The sequence below is a fragment of the Geotrypetes seraphini genome, chromosome 12, assembly GCF_902459505.1.
Source record: "Geotrypetes seraphini chromosome 12, aGeoSer1.1, whole genome shotgun sequence".
Taxonomy (NCBI): Eukaryota; Metazoa; Chordata; class Amphibia; order Gymnophiona; family Dermophiidae; genus Geotrypetes; species Geotrypetes seraphini.
Genome location: NC_047095.1, coordinates 40469091 through 40492447, shown reverse-complemented (window position 1 = coordinate 40492447; position 23357 = coordinate 40469091). Strand labels below are relative to the sequence as shown.

Below are 23357 nucleotides of genomic sequence, written 5' to 3'. Positions count from 1 at the left end.
GTCTCGAAAGTTTAAAAGAAAATTTTGGTAAACATGAAACTTTTTGGAGCAAAGAGTCACCTTTTCAGAGCCTATTCTAAAAAGGAAAGGAGGTACTTGCTTTCCTTTATAGAAAACTAGTGTAATCAGGTAAGAGTAGTAAGGGGGGAGGGACAGCCCTGGGCGCCGTTTTGGGAGGGGGTGCTGGCACCTCTCCGCTCCCTCCAAGCCTCACTCACGTCTTCCCTTCCCCCTATACCTCTTTAAATCTTCAGCATGATCAACTTCTGGCCTGCTGCTCGCACCAGCCTGGGGCCAGGAAGTGATGCAAAAGGGAAAGTGAACACCGATGCAAGCAGCAAGCCGGAAAAGCTATTCGTGCTGGCAAAGATTTAAAGAAGTTCAGGGGAAGGGAGACCAACAAGTCTGGCATAGGGGGTGGGAAAGGAGCAGGGAGGCATGGAAGGAGGGGGCAGAAAGGAGGGCGCAGGGGGTACCACCACCTCAGGTGCCTCCTATCCTTGCTATGCCACTGTAACCTGGTATATGCCCACACATGTTCAGGTAAGAGCACTTATGCCAGCCATAGAGCTGGCAATCTATCTAATAAAATGCTAAGCGCGCATGCGCACTTCTACCTGCGTGTTCCGTGATCCGTATGTCCGTGGCAGGCAGGAGTGCACATGCGTGAGGCAGTTGGTGATACAGGTAGGGAATGTTTTCTTTTTTTTTCTCCGTGCCGGCCCTGATCCCGTTATAGTTGTCCAGTTAAAGTCCAAGGGGGCAACGAAGGAGGAAAAAAAAGCGGGCGTAGGGCGAGACCGAAGCCATTACTCTGGAGTTTTACGCCGGCTCCCTTCCCCCGTGACAGCGAAATCCCGGAATAGAACCTCCCCTCCGAGCAGGCATAGGAAAGGGGTGTGGGAAGGGGGGAAAGCAAGGAAAGGCTGCCCGATCTGCTTCAATAGTGCAGGCATGAAGGGGGAGGGAAGGGAGAAGTTAACTCGGCGCTGCCACAGGTCTCCCCCACTCTGTGCGGAAGTAGCAGTGAGGTCAGGAGAAGGAGCCGATGAAGCACAGCACGATCACAGTACAGCACCCGTTATGGCCCCACACAGTACTGCAAGATGGGAGTAAAGAGGTATGCAGCAAACATGTACGGTTCTTCTTTTTACCTGCCATCAAAGCGCCGGCAAGTTTTGTGACACACCTCTGTTCGACGGTTGTCATAACAATTTTGCGTTTTATTATAGTAGATATAGGCCTGCAGCCAGTCTGCCTCGTTCTTTCTCCTCTCATCTCACCTGCCCCCAGCCAGTCTGTCTCCTCTCTGATATCCCACTTCCCCACAGCCAGTCTTCCTTCCTCCCCTAGGAGAGGCTGTAAATTTTGCTGTCCCAGGAGATTGGGAGCTGCAATACCAACAGGTTTGTCATGGATCTTTTTTCTCAAACTGTCTGGATGCTTGGTGAATGCATAGTGCAGTTGGAAGGAAAGTACATGTTTGCAATGTAGATAATCTGAACTTTTGGATAATACCAATGAGTGTCGAGTGGCGGTTTAACTTACACAAGTCACTCTGTGCCAATTTACTCTGTGCTGATTTACTTATCTACTTTCTCTGTGTCAGTTTCAAATTACTCTCTTCAAGTTGCGTTATAAAGAAAAAAAAAGGTAAGTGGGAGCCCCCCTGACTTCTCCACACATATGACATCCCCATGAGATCTTCACACACACACATAAGAACAGGAGGCCAGGGAGAAACAGTGCAAGAAAAAAAAAATAAAGGAGACATTGACAGACTGACAGAAATATGTCACACACACTTAAACAGAGGTAGGTGGCAGTGAAATACACTCACAGAAGGACAGGGGGCTAGAGAGACAGAACAATATTGGCAGATATTACAACTACATAATGGTTTTGCGGAACTTCCAATGTTTGCTTTTAGGAAAGGCAAATCAATAGGGCAGACCTTAATACAACAAAAACTAGGCTGCAGATATGATACTACAGTGGGAAGTCATAATAAATGTGGGAGCTGTCAATGGTGTAATAGCGCCATAGAGGGTAGCACATGGACAGACCCTCAAACTAAGAAAACTATCACGGCATTTACTAATACCACCTGCCGGACGGAGAATGTAGTATATATATTGATGTGTCCCTGCAACCTTGTTTATGTGGGACGGACATCCCGCCCTATTCATGTGCGATTAAATGAGCACAAGTCAAGGATAAAAACTAAAACGTTGCAAGCTCCGATAGTTGAACACTGCATACAATACCAGCATGATTCTAGCCATTTAAAATGGAGGGTGATTGATCATTGTGAGGAAAAAGAGGGGGAGGGGGTGGTTAACATGGAAGAAAAACTCAACTATAAGGAACAACGCTGGATCTATACATTGAATACAGTTACCCCTTTTGGACTTAATACAGAGCTTGAATGGCTATCTTTAGTCTGATTTATGATTTTGACAAATGAGGAGGAGTTAGAAAAAGTAAGAGATAAGAGATAAAAAAGAAAAATAAGAATGAGTTACAGTAATGAGAGCTCTGATACGTCAGTTGACACGTCATCATTGATCAGCTGGCTGATTGGAGCTCTGATGATATTTAAACTAGAGAACGCTGTCGGCCCCGCTGCAAAGGATAGATTGTTACAGCGGAGGTAGATGACTAATGGTGAGTAGAAAATGTGGAAGCTTTCAGCTTAAGTAGGAGTTAGTTTTTTAAAAAATATATTATTGAAATACATCTTCTATGATAAGCACTGCACTGGTGAACGAAAATGGGTTTTAATTTATGGTTTTGTTGGTGATTTACAGGGATTGAGCCTTGAAAAAGCAAGCGAGGCGAAACATGTCGGCTTTGACATCCCTCATTAGTGCTGACATCTCTAACCAGGAAGACTTAGCCATATTTTAAGCTAAGTATTTATCTTTATGAGAAAGTATCTTTATAAGAAAAATATAAATAGAAATATAAATAGTGGAAAGCTTTATGAAAAATGTCCCGATGACGAGCAGACACATAAAGCTCAGGACAATGAGAAGTTTGAGTCCTGAGTGGTGCCACTGAGGGTCGGGTAAAAAATTCTAAAAAATGTTTCTGAATATCATATACAAGGTGGTTTCATAGCCTTAAATAAGTTCATATTTTGGCTATATGTATAAATTGAATGGTTTGGCACCTTGATAATAATTTCAATATTTGTGCGTGGATTTGATACATCAAACAAGCAGACATCCATACAGCGGCCAAGGAGACAGACAGACACACAACGGCCTCAGAAATACAGTGGCCAAGGAGAAATACAGCAAAAGAAGACAGACAGCATAAAAAGAGAGCCAGACAACGGCCAAGGAGACAGACCAAAATAAACAAAGACACACAGACAGCAACCAAGCACATAGACTGACAGACAGTGAGCAAGGAGACAGACAGCAAAAAAATACAGGCAGCCAAACAACAGCCAAGGAGACAAATGGGGGAAAAAAAAAAAACCGACAGACATACAGTTGCCAAGGAGAAATACAGAACCCCCCCCCCCCAAAAAAAAAAACAACAGATATACAGCAGCCAATGAGTCAGACAGCAAAAAAAACCCACAAACATACAGTGACCAAGGAGACAGACAGAAAGACAATGGCTAAGGAGACAGACAGCAAAAAAAGACAGAGGCCAAGGAGAAATACAGCAAAAAAAGACAGACAGACAGACATTTTAAAATTAAACATCTATTCTAGCACCCATTAATCTAACGGTCTTAAATACTAGTAATCCATATAACCCTTTAGTCCCAAGTATCAAATAACTTAGAATTTTCTTTATATTATTAATGCAAATTTTACCCGGACCTCTTACACCACTCACCACTCAAAAGTCTTTCATAGCAGTTAGCTTAACGTGTTCAATCTTTACTATTCCGATTATAGTAATACTCAGTGCATTGAAACCTTCCTTTTATATATCAAAATATTATCTTCAAGATTTCCCTATTTTATGTATCTTAAAGCAGTGTATTAGATTACATATCTTTAAATCTTTAAATTTAATGATCGGAGAAACTCAGATCCGACATATTTCGCCTGTAGCGCTATATCAAGGATCCTTCCCTCAATCATTCCGTCATCATCAGACCATTTTCTTGTAATGTGTCAAGATGATGATGGAATGATTGCGGGAAGGATCAGCAATGAACCAAGCCTGAGAGTGTCTTTGAGCAACGCATTTTTTGAGAGAAATACACCATTCATTGCTGTTCCTTTAGCAAGAACAGTTGATTAAATTGCTAGTTGGTTTCCTGAAACGGAGTAACAAAACGTGCCACGTCGAAACCAAGTTTTAGCTAAGTTATTCTTTGCACATATTTGCACATATCTAACAAGTTTGAGATATTCACCATAATATTTTTTGAAATTTTTAAAAATCAGCTTAAAAGTATGAAGGATTAAGCAATGATTGGGTGGTGAGGTGGTTGGAGGGTTTTCCTTCCTTTATGCCCCTCCATGTCTCTGAGCTATCCTATCATATGTAAAGCTGGTATTGATAGATTTTTACTATTCTTTGCGGGTAGTGTTTTTGGTTACATATATTGAATATTTTCACACCCCATTTGTATTTTTTGGTACTATTTTCTTACCCTGATATATCTTTTGATTTTGTCTAAATGTTAGCATATATGTGTATACATTTAAATTAGCTTAGCAGGGTTTAAAAAAGGTTTGCATAATTTCCTAAAAGAGAAGTCCATAGGCTATTACTGAGATGGCTTGGGGAAATCCACTGCTTATTCCTAGGATAAGCAGCATAAAATCTGTTTTACTAGTTGGGATCTAGCTAGGTACTTGGGACCTGGTTGGCCAATGCTGGAAACAGGATACTGGGCTTGATGGACCTTCGGTCCCATTAAGGCAATTCTTATGTTAATTATGCTCTCCACCCTTCCACCCTAAGTTCACCCATGCTCATGCACACTTGCAAAGTACACACCGTCAAATCATGGCAACATATTTTATCACTATGCCTTTCAATGCTATAGAAGTGATAAATAGTAGTAGTAAGTAGAATTTTATAAGAGGTCACTGGCATACTTAAGTAGCCCCTTATTCCCCAGATTCTATATACTGTATGTTGTGCAAATTTGGGCACCCAGGCCAAATGCACATGCAAATTATTTAACAAAGCATCATCAATCAACAACTGGAGTTAACTAACAACAATTTGGATTTGTACACACATCTGCCCTAATCACTATTTTAGAACATCAATGTCTAAATGTCAAAGCACATGGGAAAAGAATGGGCAGATCAGGGGGCACTCCAAGAAGTTAAGTGTAATATTTTTTGTTGGAGAGATTGATTCCTTTAATGAGTGTTTTAAGCTTTCCTGCGAAATTCAATGTTCTTTAAATTATATTGACTTTTTTAAAATTGTAAATCAATTAGAATGTGTACATTAAGTATTAATAAACATAAAACACAGGGGCCCTTTTACTAGGCAGTGGTAAGCACTAACTAGAGAGCTATGCTCAGGAGCCACGCATGAATGGTAGGATCAGCAAGCACCACCCACACACTAAAAAATATATTTTATTTATTACTATGGGGGCAAAAGGTAGGCATGCCCTGCACTAACTGGTTAGCACATGGGCATTGGTGCATGCTGATTAGTGAAGGATTAGCGCAAGATGCCTTACCGCCTACAAAATAGATGACTGTCCATTAACATGTGTCCATTAATAGGAAAATGGAAATTACGGCCATTTTAGAGCTGTGCTAAAAAGTGGACTCAGCGTGTGAATAGCCCGCATGTTAAAAGTAGCACAGGCCATTTTTTAGTGCAGCTTAGTAAAAAGGCCCCATATTATCATATCTGTGCCTAAGTTGGCACCAGCTTTACACCAGGTTTCTGCAGGCGTAAATCCAGTGCTCAGTGTTAGTCACGAGATCCGCGCTAAGCTAATATTCTATAAAGGGCAAGCTTTGACGTGCTGGTCTTGTACTTGATCTCAACGTACCATGCAAACATTTTTAACAATAATAAATTCCAATTTCACACAAAAACTAAGTCTTTGATCTGAGTATATCACTACACATTACAGACTCTGCGATACCTTAGTTGCACAGGACATAATATCTTTTCTTCTTCCAGTTCAGTAGTTCTGTGTCTTTTTCCTAGATCATGTGCTTGATTCATCAGTCGATCATATTTTAACACAGCATTTGTTAGAGAAATACGCTGCCTGTTAAATTTCTGAACTAATAAATTCTCTGCTGTTCTTTCTATCTTGTCATTTAGAAAGGAAATGCGTTTTTGCTTTCTTTTTTTGATTTCTTGCGATTTATTGAATTGGTACTGATATAAATCTTCTTGATATTTCATACTATCCATTTCGTGTTTTTTCTGAATTTCCTTGCTTTTGTTCCATGCATACATTTCAATATTCTGTTTAGCTATGATTTTCTTACGATACATCTGTTTAACACGTTCCTCTTTTTCAGCCTGAATCTCCTGTCTCGCTCTTGCTTTGTAGGCATTTTCTATAGCATAAAATGGCATGAATCGTGCAGCGTCTTGCGCTTTAGCAAAAATTCTCCTCTCCAGACTAACTGGTGGTTGATATATGACTTTTGGTCTTGGAGCATTTTGGATAATTGAATGACTTTGGTGAACAGCAAGTCGGATATCATTTCCTATGTCTTTATTCAACAGCAGCATATTCCGCACAGGATCTCCTTCATGAACAATTGCTTTAAACACTGGAAGTCTAAATTCTATATTTTCCTCTTTAAAATCAGCCTCCTTGAAATGTGTAAGTCCTACAGGAGAAATGCAAAACGGTCATAAATTACTAATTAGCCATCTCATTGTTAATGGAAGTAATAAATATTTCTATTGTTACAAATCATAAAGAACATTATGCAAAACCAAAATCGACTATTTCCCACAGGTTCAGTATCCCCTTAAAGTCTAGTCAAAACAAATAGCTACAGAACATTGTCATAATGACTCTAAAATACTATTACTATTCTAGCTTGGATTTATATTATGATTTATTATATCCATTACACACCTTAGTCAACTGAAAGTCCAATATTCAGAGAATGCCGAAGTACTGATTTTAGGAACCTATTTAACGCACGCTAAATGCTAAGGCATCCATTATATTCTATGGGCATCTTAGCATTTAGCATGTGCTAATCTTTAGCATGCGCTAAATCAGTTAGTGCACCTTAATAAAAGGACCCCTTAGTTAAGGGCCTATGCTCAGCTGGTTTTAGGAGTCAATAAGGGTCGCATTTTCAAAGTTTCAGTAGGGAATCCTGGTGCGGCAAATGTGATGCAGTTCATAGGAACTGAATGGGCTGTATCACATTTGCCGCGTGGGAATTGCTACCGTGGTTTTGTAAAAGGGGCTCTACATTAGGTTGCCTATGTGCTTTAGGTAGCTTTACCAGTTTTCAGGATTTAATTTTCCTTTCTCAGGTCAAGAGGTTTTAGCTCCCAAAAAGAGTTAGTCAAGAATCTATTAAGTTAGTCAACTTATTTTGTTTTAATTTATCAGCCTTTAATTCTGGGCCTCTGAGTGGACTAAAATAGCAACTATATCTTATAATTAAGATGTTCAGTGTTTTTGGAATATATCCATCTATGCCAATGATCCAGATATCACTCTGTCTCTCAGCACTAAAATAAAGTATGTATTGGGGAAGATCCACCAAGTGCTCCCCAGCCTTCTTAATTCTCCCATCAAAAAAGAATGTACCAAGTGATCTGCAGGTGGGATGGCAGATAGGTTTGAGGCCACTCTAGAAGTATTTATATTTGGCTGCCTAAGTGGGATGCAGTAAAATGTGTTATTTTACTGCAGCAAAATAACAAAGTTACTTACCTATAGCAGGTGTTCTCTGAGGACAGCAGGATATAATTTGCATTTGAGATTGATTGTATGTTAAAGTACAGCATACTTTCTATTAACAAAGCAACCAGCAAAAAAAAAGAAATACTGTAATATTTTAAATAGAAATGAAAATAAAATCAATTCTGGTGGAAATTTAAGTGTAAACTTGGCACTCTACAACCTGAGTATGCCCACACTTTGCCTACCACATGTCCAGTAGTTTGTCTGGAACAGTTTATGGTATGGCATAGACTGGGACCGGAGCTATTTAACTTATTTATAAATGATCTGGAAATTGGAACGATGAGTGAGGTGATTAAATTTGCAGATGACACTAAACTGTTCAAAGTTGTTAAAACGCATATGGATTGTGAAAAATTGCAGGCGGATCTTAGGAAATTGGAAGACTGGGTGTCCAAATGCCAGATTAAATTTAAAGTGGACAAATGCAAAGTGATGCACATTGAGAAGAATAACCTGAATCACAGTTACCGGATGCTAGGGTACACCTTGGGGATCAGTGCCCAAGAAAAGGATCTGGGTGTCATCGTAGACAATACGATGAACCTTCCACACAATGTGCGGTGGTGGCCAAAAAAGCAAACAGGATGCTAGGAATTATTAAAAAAAGAATGGTTAGCAAGACTAAGAATGTTATAATTCCCACTTTATCGCTCCATGATGCAACCTCATCTGGAGTACTGCGTTCAATTCTGGTTTCCTTTTCTCAAGAAAGATATAGTGGCGCTAGAAAAGGTTCAAAGAAGAGCGACCAAGATGGTAAAGGGGATGGAACTCCTCTCATATGAGGAAAGACTAAAATGGTTACGGCTCTTCAGCTTGGAAAAGAGACGGCTGAGGGGAGATATGATTGAAGTCTACAAAACCCTGAGTGGAGTAGAACGGGAACAAGTGATCGATTTTTCACTCTGTCAAAAATTACAAAGATTAGGGGACACTCGATGAAGTTACAGGGAAATACTCTTAAAACCAATAGGAGGAAATTTTTTTTCAGTCAGAGAATAGTTAAACTCTGAAACGCGTTGCCAGAGGATGTGGTGAGAGTGGATAGCGTAGCTGGTTTTAAGGAAGGTTTGGACAAGTTCCTGGAGGAAATGTCCACAATCTGTTATTGAGAAAGACATGGGGGAAGCCACTGCTTGCCCTGGATCGGTAGCATGGAATATTGCTACTCCTTGGGTTTTGGCCAGGTACTAGTGACCTGGATTGGCCACTGCTGCTGTTACATGGGACATAGCCAATTACATTTCTAACTTATAGAATACAACTCCAAAGGAAAGAAGGGAGGCTATGGGGGGAATTCATGAAAGGGTGTTAAGTGCATAAGTGTGCGCAATTGCGTTAGCATGCGCTAATTGCTAAAGATACCCAGGAGCAGGAGATCGGGTATGAGAGCAGGAGATCGGGGCAGGCAGGAGATCGGGACTGACAGCATGAGATCAGGGCAAGCAGGAGATCGGGACTGAGAGCAGGAGATCAGGGAAAACAGGAGATCAGGGCTGAGAGCAAGAGATTGGGGCAGATAGGAGATCGGGGCTGAGAGCAGGAGATCGGGGCTGAGAGCAGGAGATTGGGGCAGGCAGGAGATCGGGGCTGAGAGCAGGAGATCGGGGCTGAGAGCAGGAGATCTGGGCAGGCAGGAAATCAGGACTGAGAGCAGGAGATCGGGGCAGGCAGGAAATCAGGACTGAGAGCAGGAGATTGGGGCAGGCAGGAGATCGGGACTGAGAGCAGAATAGCAGGGCAGAGAGTAGGGTAGCAGAAGGCAGGGCAGTCAGAAAGGACCTGAGCGACTGGTCCTCAGCAGTCGCTTATTTTTGGATTGATCAGCACAGTCAGTGTCCCTCTTTTTTTTTTTTTAGTGAATCGTGTCCCTGCCTACTTTGCATGCCGTTTCCCCTCATTTGCATGCACGAATCAGAATCAGATCGGAGGAGAGGTTAGTGAATCGGGTCAGAGGAAAATCCCACTGCAGGGGGGATGTTGTGATGGGATAGAATGGGAATCTTTCCTGCTGCTGGGGGCTGTCGTTTGGAGGTGGGAGAGAGTGGACATCTCTCCTGCTGCCGGGGTTTTAAACAGTGCTGTCCCAGTACTGGCACCTCTGGCCCAGTTGCTGACTTTTGTCCGCAAAAGTCGACGATGCTCTTGGAGAATGGCTCGGTGATTTTTGAGAATCCACCAGAGTGCTCATTTCAATATTGAAGAACCTATTTGCATGGCAGTGTGGGAGACTGCTAGAAAGCTCACTAAAGACTGTGATAAGCCATTTTAATAATCTGTCACTGAAATGCATGCAGGTTAAACCGTCGGAAAACAGTTTAGCGACCGTGTTAATGTTTTGAGAATCTGGCCCTCAGTACGCTAAGTGTTCAATCCTTTCCCACAATCTGGGAGTTGCAGTAATCCAAACACTTTTCTGAGCACATGCTCCACCACCTCAGAGAGAGAGAGTTAGAGCCCCCTGTAGTTCAGTCCCAAAGCCAAGCAGCATACCTGAACAAATCCATGACAAGGAAGGGGGTACTGGGGAAGCTCTCCAGCAACATAAACAATTTGTGAACTGGTCTGCTTTGCAAAACATGAAAACAAGCAATAATCAGGCACAAAGGCAACACATAGAAACATTGAAGAACAATGTAGAACTAACCTGCTGTGTGTAACGAGCACCCACGTGAAGCAGCCTTCGGTAATATGCATACTCACAGAACAGCGAACTCCCCACAGGACCCATCTAATGGCTGGAAGATCCTCAAGCCTGTAAGGAGAATAACCAACCAAGGCCAAAGAAAGCAGGCGATGCTGAACAACTGAGAGGGTGGGCTGTACTGAATCCTCCAGGGACTAACAGAAAGGTGATTATTGAAGGAAACCTAATCTTCCATTTTGTTACGTCTCTTCCGGATTCAGTACGCTATACAGCGTCTAGGGAGGGGCAGAAGAGCCTGCCCACAAAACTGAGGTCCCAAAAGCGGCATCAGAGTGAGCCGCCACATTCACCCAAATTCATCCTGCAAATTTCATCTAGAGAAAACGAGCAAGACTCCACCTATGAAGCAACAACACTTCTGGTGGAATGGGCTTGGAAGGAAACCAGCGGCAGCTTGCCGCTGGGGACATAAGCCGCAGAAAATGGCCACATGAATTCATCGAGCGATTGAAGTCATACACACCGGCCGACCACACTGAGGTGGAGCAGTCAGGACAATGAGATCAGATAACCGAAAATCATCAGTCCTCTCCAAGAAAAATGATATTAAGATTTAAAGTGGGGTTTTAAAAGAAATCTTCAGGAACAGATGTATTCTTGATAGAATTTTACAGTCCATTTTATAGTAAAGAGTATATTTTTATTTCTCGGCACCTAGTTCTGCCTTGTATTCATAATTCCTGCTTCAGGGTGCCTGTCGTTAAAAAGGTCAATTTTCCTGTACCTAGTCATCACTTCCTCTCAGATTAATCACAACACTGTTCTTTTAGTGCTGATGTTTTGAATAGCTCAGCATTTGAATTCATTGGAATAAGACTTAAGTAGAATTAACAGCAGCAGGCCCAATGACTGAAGCAACTCAGGCAAAATAATATCATCTTAAGAACCACAACATTTCTTTCATCAGTCTATCTCAACATAGTGTACTTATGGGATCTGCTGAAAATGATGGGGGGGGGGGGGCTGGGGTCCTTGCTCAGTGCACTTGCCACTCACTACACACCAGGGATTCATTTGAAACAGCAGAAACTGTGAGAAAAAAATACATTTCAGTTGTTTCTATGGGGTTTTTTTTCATTAGTTTGCAGTTACTATTGTGTAATACTGTGTACTATCGCTTAATAGAATATCCTTTTGCTCATTAGAGTGCACAATTGCTCAACAATGTGTAATATGTATCAATAGCAATACAGTGCACCTCTGTGCAACAGTCACACAACGGGGCTCTTTTACTAAACCATGGTAAAATGTGCAGTTACCAAGGTTTAATGAGGGATTTTACCATATGGAAGCTGTAAAATTAATATGATATCTACTGGGGGCATTCCCACTACTGTAGTCTTTATTGCAGGCTGCTAGTCATATACACACAAGGACTGACACTAACACTGGCTGCATATACTGTTACTCTAACAGATTATATTCATGCACCTCTCTGGCTTCAGGTGTAACTTTCTTATTTTCTAACTACTCTTTCTTATCTGTCTATATGTTCCATTTTTGTTACACCCTATGCTGGCTATTAAAATGTTTTATTGTGCATTGTGTTGACATGTAATGTAACATACTGTGTCTACGCCATACCTTGTACAATTATCTGAATGTTTTTAACTATGCTAGATTTATTTTTGCTGTACACCGCTTTGAACGAATTTCTTTAAAAAGGCAATAAATAAATCCTAATAAATCAAATATTTAGATTCATTCACGGCATCTGCTCCCAGTTAATGGAAAAGTACTTATTAGTGCCTCCTAGGTGCAGATGCACTAAAACTCAGTGATCGTCTTATGATCGTCTCTAACCCGGTTTTGACTGGTTTAGTGACGATCGGATTTGTGAGTCTGCTGGCTACTTCTCTGCTCCCTCCATATGGCCTCGATGGTCGCGAGTATATTTTGTCACAGCGTTGCATTGACTGCATATGACTGACATTGCAAATCTGGCGCATGTGTACATTGTCATTCTATCAACTGGACTATTCTGCGCATGTGTGAGAGTCGCTCTCAAAGCAATTGATCGGACGGGATTGAACGGAGATTACGGCGAACCTCCATGCAAACCATTTGCATGCAAACTTGTTTGAGCATCGATTGCTGTTTCAAAATAGGCCAAAAAAAAATAAAAAATTGACCCACAACGATCCACTTGGTCTTACCGACCGTGTTTAGTACATCTAGACCCTAGTTAGGAGATGGAAAATGGTCCTACGTTAACTCTGCATTAGGCAGCACGCAGAAAGAAGATACAGCACTGAGACTTTTTTTTTACAGCCATTAAGTGAAGTCTATGAAATTTTGGATAGTGGAAACATAGTATGGGCCATATCTTTACATTTACCTTCAGCCTTCAACTTGGTGCATCCAAATTTACTATTACAATGTGTTACAGATATAGGTATTTCAGGAGTAGTGTGGTTTTGCCTCATTTTTGAGTGGTAGGGAGGGAGGTAATAAAATATAGGGTGGTAATAAAATGTAGAGGGGATACACATGTGGTATCTCTAGGGGGGTAAATTCAAGAGGGTGGGGTTGTTAGAGTGGGCAGACTAGATGGGCTGTAGCCCTTTTCTGCCGTCATCTTCTATGTTTCTATGTAGGTCATTTCAGGTGACTGAATTCAATAGAATCTCAAAGGTTTCATTGGAATGCGGGGTACCACAGAGCTCTGCTCTTTCCTCCATTTTGTTTAATATGTTTTTGAGCCCATTGCCTATGTTAATTTAAGGCTTTGGTTTAAGGGCATTTTGTTAAGCTGACAAAATTTTGAAAATTGCTAGAGTTAAGTGATCTACTTTAGACTTGTCTGTATTGCAAGATTGTTTAAATTCTGTAGCAGAAAGGCTGAAATCTCAACATCCAGTATTAAATGTGGAGGAGGATCCAAGATGGCGTCAGGCTAGACGCGCTGAGGAGCCGCTCTGAGGACTTTCTCTTACCAATATTTCTTAGCGGTTGAATTACCTACCTGATGCCTAAACAGAGGGACCGTAGTGCCGCTGGTGCCTCGCGGCCCACTGCCACCCCCGCGGTCGGCGATATCGGGGAACTCCTGAGACGGATACAGGGAGCATTTTCGGCGTCGGAGGGAGGCCCGCAGAGGAGTAGCGGCTTCAGCGAGGCCGTGGTGATTCCTCCGGGATTGGAGACATCTTTGAGCCCCGACGTTAGGGCGCCTCCCCCGCAGCCACAGTTGAGCAGCTCTCCAAGGGGTAAGGGAACCCCGGATGTCGGGGTCTTGCCTTCCCCTGAGGCAAGTAGTTCATCACAGAGCCTGCTGACAGGAGCTCTCATGGACACGAGCTCCTTTGAAGAAAATGAGGAAAAATCATCTAAGGAGAGGCGAGTTAGCCTTCAGGGACAGCGACAAGTTAATCAACTGGACGGTGAGCACTATGACACTTCTTTACCTTTAATTTCTTTGGAAAAACCCTCAGAAGTAACTCTGGACTCACTATGGGATCTTATGGCCGGACTAGTGAAGACCATAAGTCCCAAATTTCAGTCAATTGAGGGGAAATTGTCTCAACATTCTACTGAACTTAAAGAACTGAAAAATGAAATGACTGCCTCTAATTCCTCTGTTCAAAAGCTTGAACAGGAAATTAAATCATCTAAACAACTACAGGAAACTTTAATGAAAGATAATATAAATCTTAGGAGAAAGATGGAGAATTTGGAAAACAACTCCAGATACAATAACTTAAGATTAATTAACTTTCCTAGGCTACCATTGACACCACCTAGAGAAATGTTTAAAAGATATTTTCTTGAAGTTTTGGGGGCCTCAGAAGATTCATTATCTCCTTTATCACGAGTTTATTATTTACCTAATAAGATTAAATTGCTAAAAAAGTCGTCGGACCAAGGATTATTGGATGTATCGGAGTTATTGGAAAAATCTGATAAAGAGGCTATAGAACCAAGTTCTTTGATTGTAACAGTAGCTCTCTCTATTGATAAAGTTTGGTTGTTAAAACTATACTTTAAAAATAGACAGAAAGAATTTATGGTTTGTAAAGTGCAGATATTTCCTGATTTATCACAAGAGACCCAAAAGCGTCACCGTGAATTTCTTATGTTGAAGCCAGGTGTTACATCTTTAGGTGCTACCTTCTATTTACGACATCCTTGTAAGTGTATAGTACATCACCGATCAGTGAAATATGTTTTTTTTGAGCCTAATCAGTTGACTTCTTTTTTAGCGCTCTCCCGTTTGGAGGCAGAAAAACCATAAGCTCTAAGATTATTGATTAATCCCAGCAATCAGCCTTCTAGCTAACTTTATATGAAAGAGTGTACATTTGTTCAATTCTTTTTCTTTTGTTTTCGCTAAGAAACCTTGGATCCAATTTGAGGACTTGAGCATTTTAGTTTATACATGATCTAAATGTTATTGGAATGTTTCTTGCTTTATGGAATTGCTAATTTGCTTTCTGTACAAGTTAATTCTTGATTACATGATTTAAAAATCAATAAATATATTTAACATAAATGTGGAGAAAACCAAAACATCATAGATTACTGGCCACTTTGGGTATTTAGGTATCCTTACTGATTCTAAGGAAAGGATTTATAGGGCTCCTTTTATTAAGATGCGCTAGTGTTTTTAGCACACGCAAGAAATTACCGCAAGCTACGCAGCTAGAACTAACCCCAGCTCAATGCTGGCGTTAAGGTCTAGCGTGCGTGGCAATGTAGCGTGCGCTATTCCGCGTGAAAAAGCCCTAACGCAGCTTAGCAACAGAAGCCCATAGTTTTGAGGAAATGAAGAATGATAAAGTATATGAAACAACCTTACATACATTACTGCATAAGTTATTAATTTCATGTAGTTTATGCTAGTCTATCTAATTTGCAGATTAAGAGACTTCAAACTTAGCAAAATTCTGCAATTCAGTTTTTAAGTAGCAAATATAAATTTGATCAAGTCACACCACTGTTTTAGCATTATCACTGGTCAACACTCAAATGCAGAATACAACTTAAAATATTGACGCTAGCTCATAAAGCTTCTTATGCTCTAAAACTCTTTTATTTGTGTGCCCTAACTATACCATGTATACCGGTAGAATTCTTAGATCCTTGCTGAAATTTGATGGTTACCCCTAGTTTGGCGAGATCACAGTAAGAAGCGACCAGGGCACAACTCTGTGGAATGGGCTTCCAAAAGATTTGAGGGCTGAAGTAAATTTAAAAAAAATTAAGATCTGCATAAAACTTATTTTTTTTTTTTTATACACAGCTTGATAAAAGGGGGCCTCCTTTTATCAAGCTGTGTACGGGTGTTTTTATTGCAGACCGCTGTGGTAAAAGCTCCGACGCTCACAGAATTCCTATGAGCGTCGGAACATATACCACAGCGGTCTGTCAAGGACTTCTTTTTGAACTTTGGATAAACCACCAATAAAAGTATATGAAACTGAAAGCTGGCTTTGACATCTCCTGTGACTCTTCTTGAGGAAATCCATTGCTGATTTCTAGTATAAGCAGCATAAAAACTGTTGTACTCCTTGGGATCTTGCCAGGTATTGTGACCTGGGTTGGCCACTGTTAAAAACAGAATACTGGGCTTGATTATTCTTTGGTTAGGTTACCAGATTTCTCCATGAAAAAAAAGAGGACACATTGCCCAACCATGTTGCGCTCCAGCCCGCCCCATTACACCCCCAGTCCCACCTTGCCCCACCCCCATACAAACCTCTCTTCTTCCCCATGTCAGGGCTGTGTCTGGAGGGTCTCCAAGCACGTATGGATACAACGCGATAATGTCATACGCCTGTGCGCATAAGTGTGACATCATCACATCGTATCCATGCATGCTTGGAGGCCCTCTAGACACAGCCCCGAGCTTGGGGCTTTCCAAAACCTGGACAAACTGCGGGGTTTTCCAAATCTGTATGTCCTTTAAAAAGAGGACATGTCCTGGTTTTTCCAGATATCTGGTAACCCTATGTTTGGACTGTCCCAGCATGGCAACAGTTATGTTCTTTATGTATTTGCTAGCATTCTTCTCAGTGTTTTACAAACGAGTCCACGTTCCTCTCTTGATGACCTATGTCAAATGGGCCTTCACATCTACTGTGATAACTCAAGGAGTTAGAGTTCTGGGCATCGGATCCAGGAGTTCAGACATATATGAAATCTGGATATTAACATGCTGCACTTACCGTATGCTAACTACCGAATGTGGAGTTAACACTTGACCATGTACTGCCTTCTAAACAGGTGGCGCTAAGTGCTTTTGCGTTAATGGGGGACTGGAACAGCGCATTAATATGAATATTAATGCATAACCTGCAATAGAAAATAGTGGGAATGCGTCCAATAGGAGCTAAATTAAAATTTGCAGCTATTGTATGGTAAAGTCCTGCATTAAGCCATGGTAACTGCAAATTTTACCACAGTTCAGTAAAAAAAGCCCCAACTGCTCTTTTATAACTAAATCACAGTGGAACATTATAAAATGAATTTTAGCTTTTCTGATTTTTTTAGTACACTTTTCTCCTTTTTCATCTAACAAACAATTTAACTCATAATAGTGCTAACCTTTTGATACCAGATGGCTATAGTCCTTTGGCTGCTTTTTCTTCTTTTCTCCCTTTGGTTTCAGTAAAATGCAGCAAGTTCTTTGTACTTGATTAAGAAAACTGATGGTAGAAATATCTTTCATATAATTTTTGTCATCCTCAATCTATACATAAAATAAATTCAGGGTTTTAGTAATGTTTCTAAGCTAAGTAATAATGCAGCTTTAATCTGTACAGTTATTACACTTTGGGGCTCATTTTTAAAAGAGAAAAACTGTCCAAAAATGGCATAAAGTAGCATTTGGATGTTTTGTTTGTTAAGAGATTAAGTACTTACCTCGATAATCTTCTTTTTAGTAGACAGCTATATCATTCCAGAACCTTTGGGTAGCCAATCTATTCCCACCAGAATTTGTGTAGAGAGCTTTGTTATAATTTTTTGCTCTGCCACCCATCTCTCCATCTCCATGTGAAAGTGGAGTAATCTTGAGGTCTAGAATCAGCTTTAAGTCTTCTGAGCCTCTTTTGGGTACTATGAAGTAGTGTATATGGAGTATCTGCCTAAGCCCGATTCTTTGTCTAATACGGCTTCTATGGCTGCCAGATCTAGTAGTCTCTGTAAAGTCACTTTGACCACTTTCCTGGCGTTCCTGCTGGAGAATCCTCAAAGAGGTCCAGAAGGGGATGAAAGAGTTTGAGCTTGTAGCCCTCCTGAATAATTTCCAGTACTCAGCAGTCAGAAGAAGTAACCTACGCCTACACCTCCCAATAAACTGTTAACCTCCCTCCAATTCGTGGAGGTCCAGCTCCTGTCCTTGCATCATAACTACTTCTCAGAGGCAGTTGTGGGGTAGGGACTTGAAGATTGGAGGCACCTGCCTACCCCCAAATCTCTGTCTACAGCAGGGGTGTCAAAGTCCCTCCTTGAGGGCCGCAATCCAGTCGGGTTTTCAGGATTTCCCCAATGAATATGCATGAGATCTAATTGCATGCACTGCTTTCATTGTTTGCTAATAGATCTCATGCATATTCATTGGGGAAATCCTGAAAACCTGACTGGATTGCGTCCCTCGGTCTAGAGCCTTGAAATAATGTCTGGACTTATGGTTCCCCTGAGTACTGGTGAAAACGCCTAGAGCTAAAAAAAATTACCTTGACCAAATCCCCTGGGGGTTCTTGGCCTGCTGTCAGACAAAGACTTTGGTTTATGATCTTGCATGCTGGCCATAAGATCGTCTAGATCTTTCCCAAAAAGCAATTGCCCTTTAAATGGCAGCTTGCTCAGCATCGCCTTAGAGACTAAGTCTGCCACCCATTGTCTGATCCACAGCATCCTGCAGATGGAAACACAGGTATGTGGAAACCTTGCTCAGTTCCCTGAACAGATCATAAAGAGCATCCACTACATAGTCTACAACAGACATTAGAAATTACCTTGATCCTGTCTGGCAGCTGCCTCTGGATCGTGGCACAACTGAGTGGCAAGCACATTGGACATAAGATTCTGCTGCCACAGCCAGCCTTTAAGTCAGAGGCTGTGGCTTCAAATTGTCTCTTGAGAATAAAATCCAATCAGTGGTCCTGGGTATCTTTCAATACTACTCCACCTTCTCTGGGGAAAGAGGTACACTTGGTCACCTGTGCCACCAGGGAATCCAAGTTTCAAGTTTATTAGGATTTTATATACCGCCTATCAAGGTTATCTAAGCGGTTTTTACAATCAGGTACTCAAGCATTTTCCCTCTCTGTCCCGGTGGGCTCACAGTCTATCTAACGTACCTGGGGCTTTGGAGGACTGAGTGACTTGCCCAGGGTCACAAGGAGCACCTTTGGTAACTAGTTGGTTAAAGACTGCATCTACTGGATGAAGTTTAGTCATGGCCTAGGACACTCAAAGGGGCCCTTTCGTGACTTCCCAGTGGTCTATTAACATTTAAGTAATATCCTGGTCAGAGGGAAAGCATGTGGTTTGAGCCTAAGTGCTGCTCATGAGCAAGCATTGGGTAGCTGAGGTTTGAGGAGTCTCTGTCTTCAGTTCTTGGAGAGACTTCATAATTATCTCCAAAAGCTCGGAGGGCTTAAATAGCTTGCGCACTATCGGGTCCTTTCCAAGATCCAGGGCCTCCACCTGATCCAGATCTGCCCCCCACCCCCACCTCTCTAGCCGTGATGCAGAGGACCCAGACTGGGAGAGTAAAGGCATATTCACTGAATCTTCCTCATCCGATTGGACCACCATCTGGTGCACATGGCCTTTTGGAGTGCAATTGCACTCTTAGGGGTATGCCCCCTCTCTTCCCCCCCCCCCCGGCACCAGCATCGCTGCAACTCTTGAGGGTTCCATGCAGCTGCTGTTGATCAAATAATCTTTATCCATCTTATTAATGAATTCTGGGGGAAAGTCCCTGGCTCTTACCCCCCAAAAAATTTTTTTTAACAGATACCTCCCTCCCCATTTCAGTTTTAAGGCTGTCAGCATTGTATTCACTGTGTCATGTGGGTGTTGGGAGATGCCTGAACTGAAGCTGCAGTTACCTTACCGGGAAAACTTCTGTCTCAAACAAGTCTGGAAACCGGCCTGCCTGTGTCTTCAGACTGCCTCTCAGACCCCACAATTGGTCTGAGATCACAACCCCCCAACGGACCTCAAGCATGGAGCTAGGGGAGGGACACTGCGGACAGAACAATCTCTGAGCTCCCAAACAGTTAGTGTAGGCCAGGCATGTAGGTGCCACTGCCAAGCAGTCTGCGCCTTGGCTACAGACTTCATATCTCTGAGTTTGAGCTCTCATGCAGCCAGAGAAGTCCCAGAACTGGGAGCCTCTGAAGAACCCAAAGACTCACAAACAGATAGAAATTACCTGAAAAGAAAGGAAAAATAAACAAGCAGAAAAGACTGGCTCCTACCATCTCTTGTGTAGAGAGACAAATGAGGAGTTGGAGGACAGCCCAGAGATGGGAGGCGGAGCATAAAATTACAATAAAGCTCTCTACACACATTTTCACAGGAATAGATTGACTACCTGAAGGTTCAAGAATGATATGCATGTTGCACTAGAAAACATCCATATTACCATTTTTAGAACCATATTTTTATATGGTTTTCTATGCTGTTTTTCTGCAGTACATCTAAATCTCAAGGGGGCATGGCTTAGGTTGGATTAGGGTATGCCTAGTGGTTGGTACAGTAGAGTGCAGAGAAGAGGACCCAGGTTCATAGCCCACTCTAACTAGTACAATCATGGTGGAAAATGCGAGCCCTCCAAAACTCACCCAAAACCTTACTGTATTGACATATAGGTGACACCTGCAGGTATAAGGGCTATTTTGGATGAGTTTTGGAGACCCCCATACAATGTAAGAGGGTTATGGTGAGATATGTGCCTTGGAACTTGTATGTGAAGTTCACTGCAGCACCTCCTAGAGTGCCCCACTGCTCTGCTGGGATGTCTGTGTGGCAGTCTGCTAAGAATGCAGGCCCCCTCCTATATCCTAATGTCTAGTTTTTTGTGCATTTTTCATTTAAACTTTTTTTTTTCCAAAAATGGTCCAAAAAGATAGACACACTGAAGACAAACACATCTAGGAAATGGCCATTTCTTTAAACAAAAAGACGTTTTTCTGGATTTTTGGACATTTAACCCAAAACATCCAAAATCGGATTTAGACTTCATATTGAAAATGCGCCTCTACATAATGTGCCTTTCACACAAAATTCATTTTCACCCACTTTCATACTTCTGTAGAATATTACAGGGTCAATATTCAAAGGGATTTACCCAGGCAGTAGATACTGCCGATATTCACTGACATTTAACCAGGCTGAATAGCTCCACTAACAGGTCATTCTCTCAACAGTTACGATAGGTTAAGGGCGATCTGGGGTGGAGCTTGAACAGAGCCAGCATTTAGCCTGTTGGTGGTGATTTTCAGTTGCTAACTCGCAAAGCAAGCATACAAAGTTAGGACAGCAAAATCACTATCCTAACTTTATACTGGTGTCTGGTTAACTTTCAGGTTGGTTCACATATCCAGATATTCAATGCTGGGAGCAGCACATGCCCCGGCATTGCGTATCTGGGGTTACTTCAGTCCACAGTTGCCAGCGGCTTACAAGCTGCTCACCACCCACCACAGGCTGAATATTACTCCCTATGTTTCTGCGCATACAATTACTATAGGGACTTTTCTTTGAAAGCAAAGTTGTCTACCTGTAACTAATGCTTTCCAAAGACAGTAAGATACACAGCCATACATGCAGGTGCCTTCATTTGAAGGTGCTGGCATTGATCATCTCCCTGAGAATTCCATGAACAAGATATAAGGATAAAAATGCTGACTGGTAAGGTGGAAAATGAATACTCCTTTTGAAAGGAACCTTGGGATGAGAGTGTAATGCAACCCTTTTATGGTTGTACACAATCCCTCAATATAACACATGTATGATAATTTTTGATTACAATATTTGTGAAAAGGGTGGGTGGGGGAGGGAGATATTTTATATATTTAAGATGACAATTGAAAGAATTTCAAGTGATGTGTAGGATTCAATTGATGTAATATTGTGTACTTGAAGTAAGATGAAAAATGAATAAAGAATTGGAAAAAAAAAAAAAGTTTCAAGTTTTTATTTATTTACTCTCCAGAAATCTATAAATTGTAACACATAAAGGGACAGGGGTTAAACAAAGACATGATTTTTAGGGGGAGGAGGGAGGAACTACAATAAAAAATAGAAAAGTAAGGGGGCTAATACAGTAGGGGATGCTGCTGTCCAGACTTGGTTCAGCCTCATTAAGTCTAACATGATTAAGTTTCTGGCGAAGAACGTTTAATTCAGAGGTATGCATCACTGAAGAGAAGTTTTTTAGGTCTGATTTGAAGGATTCTAAGGAAGTGTGGAGGCATATATGAATTGGAAGCGAGTTCCAGAATGTGGGTCCATTTACAGAAAAGATGGATTGATGAATGTGCTCATAGACACTTTATGTATGGGAATTACCACTTTATGTATGGGAATTACATTCTGTAGGATGCACCTTCTGAAGGCTGATCTCATGATGAGTATGATCACCATTCAGAAAGTGCAGAACCTGCTCACAGAACAGATAGGAAGAGTGACGGAGACAACATCAGAGGCAGAAAATAAGGAGCAGGCTAACAAGTAAGTGGCAGCTTGTAAATGCAACATTAAAATGAGAGGGAAGAGGGGACATGAGATCTTCACTACTGGGGGAATTCTGCATACTGTGCAATGTTGAATTTACGCAGAATTCTCCACCTTCATAGTTGTCTCCTCTCCCTCCTAGAAGAGGAAAGGGGTGGTATTTTCTTTTCTTTTTGCACAGAATTCCAGGAGTAGAACCTGTTTCAGTCTGGAGAGGAGGGAAAAGACAGAGTTTAATGCAGGACTGAATGGAGCTTAAAAGGGGAAATGGAAAAATTGGTGTGAGACTGATGAAAGTAGAAGAGAGAGAAATAAGCTGAAGGGGGACTGCTGAAGGGAAATTTAAAAAAGTAAGAAATGTCTAACTAGCTTGTGCCATATTGTACCAAGAGAGAGAAAGGGAGAACAAATGGGCTGCAGAGATACCCAATCAGTTAAGCTTAGCTTAGCCTGTCCAGTGAGTTTTAGAGAGCCAGCCAGCTGAAAAGACACAGTGGTCTAGCTGGTATTTTTTGGGGTCTCAGTCTGTCTGTGTGTGATGTGTCATTGCTTCCCCCCTTCCCCCCCCCCCCCCCCCCCACAACACCACCACCATATTTCCCTCACTTCTGGATCTTCAGAGGGGAATTTTCTCTTTTGCTCCCAGATAAAAGAGGGATGATCGTTCCTGCTTTAGACAACCCTCTACAAAACTTTCATTTTCACCACTGATAAGAAGACAATTTTCAAAGGGGCTTTCACAGAGCTTCTTTAATAACCATCTTTATATGCACAGAGATTCTCTCTGTTGGACAACTTCCTGTGTTTATTATTCAATGTTCTTCACTACTGTATAATAGATTGAATTGCTTTTCACTATAATATATTGATTTGCTTTACCTGGACTATTCCCAACTGTTCAATCTCCAACTTCTAGTCCTAGCATAATTAATAACATTTAAATAACACCAATCCATCTTCATACATGGTTATTGTAAGGCAAATTCCTTTGACATCTGAGATAATCAGACTCTTATTCTAGTGAATAGGATGCAGGCTCCCTTG

The 23357-nt window shown here is 41.6% G+C and overlaps 1 protein-coding gene across 1 annotated transcript in view; it reads right to left on the bottom strand.

Moving 5' to 3' along the window:
- LRRIQ3 (leucine rich repeats and IQ motif containing 3) overlaps window positions 1-23357 on the bottom strand; it is a 66479-nt gene that overhangs the window by 3896 nt on the left and 39226 nt on the right. The window contains exons 6-7 of the mRNA XM_033915969.1: window positions 17166-17310; window positions 6101-6806 (exon numbers count right to left, since the gene is read on the bottom strand). Of these exons, the coding sequence (XP_033771860.1) occupies window positions 6101-6806; window positions 17166-17310 (851 nt within the window). The remainder of the gene's footprint in view (window positions 1-6100; window positions 6807-17165; window positions 17311-23357) is intronic.